At 29.3% G+C, this 10,291-nt stretch overlaps 1 protein-coding gene across 1 annotated transcript; it reads left to right on the top strand.

The window, feature by feature from the left end:
* The first annotated feature begins 717 nt into the window (after window positions 1–717).
* SAG20 (senescence associated gene 20) lies at window positions 718–1,642 on the top strand. Its single transcript, XM_028080430.2, has one exon. It carries the CDS (start codon window positions 982–984, stop codon window positions 1,300–1,302), a length of 321 nt encoding a protein of 106 aa, XP_027936231.2. The 5' UTR covers window positions 718–981; the 3' UTR covers window positions 1,303–1,642.
* Window positions 1,643–10,291: the final 8,649 nt, after the last annotated feature.

Raw genomic sequence — 10,291 nt, 5'->3', positions numbered from 1 at the left:
GTAAGAAAGTAACCCAAAAAACAGAGACCCGCAATCGCATTTTTATATACACGCTTTCGCTTATCACTTTATTCTTCTTTTTTAAAGTCGACACAAAAGTAACAACATTTTTTAACCTATAATGTTAACAGTTGTTTTTCAATTTTCACAGTTAAACCCACCGAAGTGGTTTCGATACTTTATTCCAAAACCACTACTAGTTATCTTTAACTTTTTTGCGAGTAAAGGAAAAATAAAGACAAGATGTTTATACAAAAAACAAAAATATTTGCATTACAATATAAACATTTATTTAATTTTTAATAATAACACAGTATTTTTTTCAAATGATTGATGCTTAACATGAATTTATAAAAAAAAAATTCAACCTTTTTTAAGGAATTGGAAATCCATATCCAAATGGAAATATTTAACATTAGCAAAGATTTTTCTTGCTCACATCTACTCTTTGGCACACACAAACACATCACTAAAACCCAAGTCAAAAAAGTAGGCTTGACCGTCTCTCTTCCTTTTGTTACCATTCTCATACCTCATGACGTTGCAACATTTATACCCATTAAAACCCTACGCTGTTCCCACTTCATCCACTAATCATTCCCGACAGCCAATAAAATTCTGACACGTACCCCAACAAAACCGACTCCAAAAAACATTGGCCGCACCGGATCGCAAACATCGCGGCGCAGCCTTCCTATATAAACCCCTCCTCGGTCCCCTTGCAAGACTCAAAACAACGAAACAAGACATTGTTTGGCTAATTCCGATTCTCGAATCGTCTTTCTTTCCACCGAAACTCGAAACCTTTTTCTCGAACTGGCTAACTCTCAGGCAAGTGCTTCGGACGCTGATTCCAGCAACAAGCGGCTGGTGCTAGCACTGTATGACGCCCTAAGCTCCGGCGACTCCGCCGCCGTCGCCAAGATCCTCGCCGCCGACCTCGAGTGGTGGTTCCATGGTCCCCCCTCACACCAGTTTTTGATGCGCATGCTCACCGGCGATTCCACCGCCGAAACCTTCCGATTCGTTCCTCAATCCACCGCCGCCTTCGGCTCCACCGTCCTCGTCGAGGGCTGCGACACCGCCCGCAACATTGCCTGGGTTCACGCCTGGACCGTCGCGGATGGGATAATTACTCAGGTGAGAGAGTACTTTAACACTGCCCTCACCGTCACCCGCTTCGAAAACTCCGGCGAGATTGTTCCCGCAAGCTCCGGCACCGGCCGCTTCCCCTGCGTGTGGGAGAGCAGCTTATCGGGTCGGGTCGGGAAATCCGTGCCCGGTTTGGTTCTGGCAATATAAACAATAATAATAAAATATATAAATAACTAAAACGCGGTCACGTGTTGCCGTTACTGGAATAATTAAATAAAGAGGTTGTGCACGTGGCGGTGACAGGGTCACTCGGTTTCAGGGAACACTGATAATTGCTATTGGTGTTTTTCGGAGATTTGAGAGATGTGAGACCCTTGTTGTTGTTGTTTGTGTGGTTCTTTCGGGTCTTTCAGTTTCGTTTGTTTGTTTGATTCTGTGTTTTGGGTACCAACATGGGTGTACCCAGGTGGCTGGATTTTCCTTCTTGTGCAATGTGGTGGGTTGATGATGATGCAATAAGAATACCTATGAATTGTGATTTTAAGAATCGTGTTTTGGTGTTGCTATATGCTACTTTTATTATTCTATTTGGCGTTTGTCTAATTGAGCTTCAACAACCAAGAAATCATCTCCTTTTTCTTCTAAAATTCCAACTCCAGATTTTATCACTAATAATAATTTTATCTTAACTTATCCACACATTTGATTGCCAAATATATGTAATTTTAGACTATAAATAAGTTTTTTTTTTGTTTTTCAATGTTCTTGTTTGAAAGTTCACTTTGATGTTCTCTGTGAAATTTTGAGGGATATTCTCTCTTTTCATTTTTAGGAGACAAAATTAGAGTAAAGTTGTATAAAAAGTGGAGATTTTGTTGAAGTGACAGGTTCACTTTACTAAAGTTAGGAACTCACCATTAAAAAAATCAAAAATAAAATGAAAACAAAATAATAAAATTCTCCAAGTTAATTTTATTTTTAATTAAACTGCAACAGAAAAAAAAAAATCAAACCCCTCCTATTTAAGTTCTTGTTTTTCTTTAATAAGATTTAAACTTGACTATTCATTTTATAGAAATGAAAAAGTCATTTTTATTTCAAGTATGTCTTACTTGTATTTTATTCTTATTTTCTGACCTATCTAAAGGCAGGTGAAAACACGTTTTCCTCCGTTGCAGGTGTCGTTTATCACGTGTAAAAAAATCTCATCAATAATTGCACTCCTGAACAAATGATCGTCAATAATTATGCTACTACCAAATTAGCATCGAAAATTCTTTGATTAATGGAAAAATAATAGATTCAAACAATACTTTTTAATAATAAGAGTAATACTATCTTCGTAAATTGCAATAACTTGGAAAGTTATCATAAACAGGGAAAGGTTTGAGTGGTGGCATAACTTTTTTGAGTGGTAGGGCTAAGATCCTTCGGGAAAATTCCAAAAGGGATAGAATCGAAAGAGAAATGAATGAAATTGGTATTCAGAAATTTAAGAAAGAAAAAAACTTGTTTCTACTCCTATTTTGATGTGATGTTGCACTTTCCTTTTGCTCGTTGCTTACTTCATTGAAAAGACTCTGTTTTAGTGCATGGTCTTAAACAACAACACCCTTTTTCATCAATCTGCTGATAAGTTCAGTTGTTTCGTGCGTCTATTGTCTACATATCAAATTTCCAATAATTATTATTAAGGATTTAATTACTCTAATCATTAAATTAACGATGTAATTGGAATCGAGTTGGAGATGCGTCTGGTATAATGTCTAACCAACTGAATCTCGCAACTTGGGTCAATTATTTTTCTTTTTTTTTGCGGCCTTAAAATAAAAAAAGAGGAAGAAAAGATAAAGACTATAAAAATGAGTTTTTTTTTATTTTTATTTATTTCCTTGGATGGGGAGTCAAACTTACTTATCTATTTTCACTATTTTATTTTCTGGATGACCTACTTTTGATGTTATTTATTTCTCTGTTTTTGAGAGACGCAAGGTTAATGAGATCTTTTAGGGCAAATATGTTTGAGAAATATAATAAAAGAGTTTTGAGAAATGTGGAGGAACAGCTAATAGAAAGCTGGAAGAAGATCCAAAAGTCCTGTGGCAAATACAAACAAAAACCTGTTCACTTCTCTGGCTTTAATTAATTAATCGAAGTTGGACACTGATCACTCACACAACCTCCATAACAACACCTTTTTTATTAGTTAAAATTGAATAACAAATAAAATAAAAAAATTTGAAAGTATTATTAAGAAAAAGATGTTTAAGAAGATGTTGATTGGTAATGAAATACATTGCATTTGATATATATAGCATGGTGGTGCATGATATGATGAGGTATTGATGGATGAATGGTCGCTTTCCCACGGTCGCGGCAGAATCAGCCACCACCATTTATTTTTTGTAATAGGACCCATTATTTGTTAGTGTGAAGATATTAATGTACTGTGTCCATTCATTGTGTTACATATTTTACCAGCATCTTATGAACAAAAGGGAATCTCTGTGTTCAGTGCTAACACACATATATATCTTTAGTCTTTTCTCTCATGTCTTCCATTTCACGTTTTATATACAAATTTCTTAGGAAGCAACTACAAATGAAAAACAGCCATGTGCATGTGCATGTGCCTTTTATAATCAATGATTTTGCTGGATGCATCATCTTCAACTCCCAACTAAGAATGCCTTAATCTATAGTTTTCTTTGTGTGTGCGTGCTAAATAAAATAAACTCTACTTCCTCAGGTTTTTGTTCCTTCAGGATTATCGAGATGACTGTGCATGGCGAATGCAGCCAAATTTTGTTTTATACTAGATAAAAAAAATGTAGATGTGTTTTTTTTTTCGAAGGGTAAAATTTTCCTTTGAAACACAACAATTTATCATGTCCTTTAGTTCAGACACGAGTCCATGAATCTAGCACTGGTTTAGTGAGTGATGAATTTGCTGTGAAACAAGAAGGCACAAACATTTGACCGTCTTTTGCGGATGACTCGGCAAATCCAAGACATGACTTGTTCATTGGAATTGAGTTGAGTTGAGACACAAACAAATGGATCTGAAGGCTCAGTAGAAAATATTATAGGTGTTTTTTTGTTTTTGTTTTTAATCTCTGTTCACGATGCTTAGCGGAGTCCACAGCACACAGTGACTAGGACAGAGATAACAAGATAAACAGTTGAACACCCATCTTGTTCCTTTGAACAAATAATAGATTCAGATTCAACACCTAATAATGTTGAGTTGTTAAATCATTGTTATTGGTGTATCTGCACAAGGGATCAATGACAATGAGACATCTACTTGAACCTTCGGATGGAAAAAAACATGTTAACACAATGCGTCTAATTATAGCCTAATTAATTACAGAGTTCTTTAATATGTAAATTTTGACAGTTTTTTTATATATGATGTGTCATCTTCTAAATAATTTTGAAATATTTAAAATAAAAAAAATAAAAGATTATTTAAAAGATATCACCTAAAATTATAAAAGAAAGTCGTTAAAATTTAGTAATCAAAATATATATATATATATATATATATTTACTGATTACATCGTAGAATTGGTGTTTGTGATATATATATATATATATATATATATATATATATATATATATATATATATATATATATATATATATATATATATATATATATATATATATATATATATATATATATATACTGATTACATCGTAGAATTGGTGTTTGTGTTGACGATTTGGTAGAGAAGAGAGAGGATGAATGACGTTAAGTGGGGATGATAAATTTAAAAGTGACACAAATACGTCACCTTCTGCTTTTCCCCTCATCCTATTTTTCCAGTAATTGTTTTCAACTACGGAACAGAATAAATCCAATTGCATAAACACGTTTTAAAATTCTCTGAATAGGTTCTACCGAAAAATAAAATTCTCCTTTTATAGAACTTTCCCTCAACTTGGATTATCATCGGAAGTATTCACATAACAGCATCCAAGTTTCATTTTGTTTCAGTTACTTTTCTCCAATTTCGCCTAATTAAGCGGTGCAATTCTACACTCTATTGCTTCGTTTGGTATGGTATGTAAGAAGAAATCTATAACTATTTATCGAAGTAGATTAGAAGATTTTGATTAGATGATTTGAGTTTATTTATAAGAAAATTATGAATCATCATCTTCTGTGTTCTTTCTTTTCTTTCATGTTAGAATGAGAAAGAAGAAAAAATCATAACCAACCACAAGGGACTTATGTTTTAGGAATGCACATAAAGTTGTCTTATATCTGTCTATAACACATGATTCATTATATTAAGTTGTCTTATATGTATTATTTTAATTCATATTTGTAATCGTTTAATAATTCATAATAGACTAGGTGACGTGTATAATTTATCATGAGTTTATTATTATTATTATAAATAAAGTTTTTTTTTTTTCAATCAAATAATTTTTTGTCCCTTTTTAATTTTTTTTAGTAAATGAAGTCTAAGGAATATCTTATCATTTGATGATTTGTTATGCCACCATTATACATGTCAAATCACTGATTAGGTACAATAGGATGCTATTCTGGAGTGCTGAGAAGTTATGGAGCGGATAGAATTAATCCTTTATTTGGTAGAAAGAGAGAGAGAGAGAGAAAATAAATTATTAATTAGAAAGAAATGAATACTAATTTTTATTTATTATTATGTTTTTAATTGTTTATTACTATTATTGTAATAAACAAATACACATAATCATTATTAATTATGGATATTCCATAATGAATTTAATAAAAAATAGTTAGTTTGTTAATTATATTTATGCATGTAATATAATCTATTATATTTATTAATATAATTCCAAAATAATAATTATTTAATAACAATTATTTATGCATGTAGTATAATCTATTAGGTTGTATTTCTTTCTATGAGGAAACACAAATTCCAGTATTTGTTTTTCCTTGTTTACCCATCTACGTACCTAAACCAACATTTATTTTGTTAAATTGGAAGGAATGCTTTAATTTCTTTTATCCTTCAGATCAAGAATAAAGGTAAAATTTTCAAATTTTCATTATTAGTACATATTATTTTAAATTAGAGTTGTGAAAATTAGTTTCAACTCAACCTATTAAAAAAGTTCAATAAATAAGTTAGGTTAAAAAAAGTTGTGGCCAGAATCTATATAAACGTAAATTAGGCCCATCCAAAAACTTACAAGTGAGTCCATCTTATACAGCTATAATTATATTTTTTTTAAAGTAAAGTAATATTATTTTTAAGACACATTCATGTACTAATATATATATATATATATATATATATATATATATATATTTATGCTATATTTACAGTATATTTATAATAATATTGTTTTTTCTTTTTAACTTGTGTAGGTTAGAATAAAAACCTAATATTGCCATAACTGTTAAAGATAAGCAGATGAAAGTAGGATGTTTTGTTTTCATTTATAGGTTTTGCGTCTTTTACTGAATAGATATGTTCGAAATGCATTTGGAAAGAAGAAGAGTTAGTGGTTGGAGGAATGTAGTGACCCAAAATGTTAAGAACTTAAATTTAATATAGGTTATGTTTGAAGCAACCATTGGCGTCACTTCTTGTTAAAATCACTTGCCATAGCTGCTAAAAGAAGTAAGAATTTATCTCAGTGAGAAAAATTTTGATACAACGTATTGAAGAGTCTTTGAAGACAGTAAGCAACTTAAACTTAAAAATTTACTTTTTAATTTACAAGAATGGATAAGTTTTTTAAAATTATCTAAATATGCAAGTCATACCCAGAAATGTGATTTCAAAACGATAAGAAATTATAAAGTATTGGAATTGTGAAATACGTAATTTAAATATAAGAGCGAGGCGAGTTTGGGTATTTTGGATTGTTGTGGGTTATGAGAAGTGATTTGAGTTTGTTTTTTTGACGTGTTGCACATCGTTTTCGACATTTTTCCACGACCTTTACTTTTGGTTACCTTATGAGATAAGATAAGAGACAATCTATTCATATCGATGGTGTTATCATATACTCATACATCAATTTTTAAGCCTCTCTTCAGTCCTTGTCATAAATTTCAACATAATTTTCTACCTTTCTTTTATTTTCTGTTTACAAGTAAGCATTCCACTCTTATTGCACATTCAAAACAGGAGAATAATAAAAGGACATATTCAAAATGAATTCAAGTAGGATCTAGTTTTCACAGGATTAAATATTTTTTTTATTTGTATATCTTAGACTTTGAATTTTTCAGTGTTGAATCGTGGAAGTAAATTTGCATGGAAATTCTTTTAGGATAAAAAAAAAAAGAATACTTGTGATATTCCCATAGTTTCTGAATTTTGAATAGTTGAGAAGAGACAGAATTCTGAAATTCCATGGCTAAACTTTTTAGTTAGTTAAACATAAACTCCAAAGTGCAGTGACGAGGAGTATATATTAAGTGGGAAAAGAAATCAGCCAACATATTATTTGCACTTTCTTAAAAAAAAAAAAAAAAAACGAAATAGAAGCAGAAGTATATGCCTGTTGGTGTGTGAGAAAATGGGCATAAAATTTAAAAAGGTGCTGGTTTTAAAGAATATTCTTGGACCATTTTGAAGTTAGAATATGAGAATGTTCTTCACAGTCATTTTGGCTGCTCAAAAGTTTTGGTGTAATAGCCAAAAATGAACAATTTGGCAAGTTTTAATGATAGCAGAGGAATTTTTTAAAAGATACAATCCACCGTTTAACACAATCTTTTTTCAAAATTAAATATGATTGAGATGGATATCAACATCATATTGAAAAATTATCATAAGTTATCATGATAAGATTAAAATTAGATTTTTTTATAACTCACAACTATAAAAGGTTCTCACACAAACATAAAAAAAAAAACAGTGATAAATGTGATGGATAAATATAAGTATAAAAATAAAGTAAATTTCTTTTATAAATTGTTCGATATGGTTTAAAAGTAATTGAACATATAAATTTAATAAACTCAATTTTAATTTTGCTTCTCTTACTCAAATTTAATTACCGGACTTACATTATGCCTGCTTATTCATTCTCATTGAAATTATAAAAAAAAAAAACATTAGATGAGTCTTATTTTTTAACTTTGAAAATAAGTGATTAGGACAAAATAAAATGGTAGAAAAGATCAATATATTGAATTTATTGTACATTCAATTTTTAATATATATATATATATATATATATATATATATTGAAAATAGAGTAGTTTGTTAGTCAATTTATTTGACCACTTATTAAATTGAGCTAGGTCTAGCATTAAATATAAGAAAATTTGAAGTAGTTAAAGTTGTCCATTCAACTTGATTTGAATTTGTCTTGGTCAATTGCTTGACACAACTTGGAGCGACAATGATATTATAGATGTATTTCAAAAAATTGTTCATCATTTTTATAACTTTCTTCCAATTTCAGATTTGTCTTTCTTATTGATCCTAATGAAACATCATAAATATTTATATTGATGAATAATAAATGAAAATTTTAAATTTAATTAACAATAACATTAATATATCCATTAGCAATGCCTTTTAAAAATTAAACTAATTTAATTATTTTTATTAATAAAAACTATTAGAAACGTCTTATATTAAAAGATTAAATATAAACTATAAAACAATAAAAGCAAATATGCAGTCAGTGTCAGCTGTTTATTTTGTCCACTTCATGCGCATAGAATACAAGTTGCTGCATTTAGTGCATTTATTGTGACTGCGTTAGTATTTTTTAATTGAACATATTTCATCTATATGATATAATATATTATTATTTTAAATATTCATAACAAATATTAATCAAATATCATTAATTTTATATAATTTTCTTACACGTAATATTAACAAATAGTTTGCTATCATTTGGTTAATACGTTTAAAAAAAATTACTTGCAAATGACACATTCAAATTTAAAATATGTTTTAATTAGTAGTTGACATCATTAAAATTGACATCATTAAAATTGAACTATCTTTGCATTATATTTCAAGTGAATTCAAACTACAAATAAATGGGCCTGTAGTGACTGGATCATGATGCTTGACCATGAGAAATACACGGGACTTTGTTAATAAGCTTTATTATTGACCGTTGTAAGGAAACTGAGGCTTTTGCTATTGTACCCCACGCTTTCTAAATGTACTCCATGAATGATAAGAAATGTAAAAGAAAAAGTGTTTTTTATGCATATAAAAGCTGAATCATCTACATTTATTCTTCCTTTGATTGTATTTACGTCGTAGTGTCTCATCCAGCTTGAAATAAGTTCTTAGTATTATGTTTTTCCTATTCATATAATTTAAAAAGGTTTTTGGATATGTAACCAATATAAAATGTTGAAAAATTATACTTTGAATCTCATTTTTTGACTCTCATCTTTTACTTTTTGAGATAAGTTAGTGTACTTTATTAATTATTTCAAAGAAAAAATACATTAGTACATTAATCAATTACTCAAATTAAACCACGTCAAAAGATAAATTATGAAAGTAAAAAATAAGAGTCATAATATCATAGTAAAAAATGTTTATTTCATTCTCTTCCTTATAATTTGTTATTTGAAATAGTTTAAGTTGAGTGTGCATCTTTTGTAACCACCATTAAATGAAAAATAGTAATTTTAACATAACTTATACTTAAATAAATAAATAAATGTTTAATTAGTCGGATGGTACCTACTTGTATGTTCAGATGTCAGTTTGATATTTGTTCTTAAAAATGTGTCAATCAAGTCCTAATTCTTACAAATTTGTCTCAATTAGATTTTTTTTTAGAAAAATGAATAATAATTAACATCGTTAACTTTATTTATGATTTTTATCACTAAATTTTGATATAAATATAAATACTTAATTTTGTAAATCATTTTAAATATCAATACATTAATATTTTTGTTTTTTAAAATAATCTAATCGAGACCTCTTTTTAAAAATTCATACTCAATTAATGCCTTCTTAAGAAAGAGCCTTCCTAAAAATGATATGAAATTGACACGTCCAAATTCTAAATGAAAATCCACTAATTAAACCATAAATAAATTATTATGCATAACTATTTATTATGAAATAGTAATGTAATTACTCTATCCTGCTTATATTTTTTGGCCAATAATTTTATCATAAAAAGTTGGACCTAACCTTTCTTTTTTATCAATTCATTATCTTTCTCATCACAGTGTCAACAC

Source organism: Vigna unguiculata, chromosome 1 (genome assembly GCF_037176805.1).
Source record: "Vigna unguiculata cultivar grain cowpea cultivar isolate G323 ecotype 2 chromosome 1, ASM3717680v1, whole genome shotgun sequence".
NCBI lineage: Eukaryota > Viridiplantae > Streptophyta > Magnoliopsida > Fabales > Fabaceae > Vigna > Vigna unguiculata.
This window is presented reverse-complemented; position numbering and strand designations above follow the sequence as displayed.

Excerpts from the sequence above, each read along its gene's own strand:
- SAG20 (XM_028080430.2), top strand. The coding sequence starts at position 982 with ATGCGCATGCTCACCGGCGATTCCACCGCCGAAACCTTCCGATTCGTT.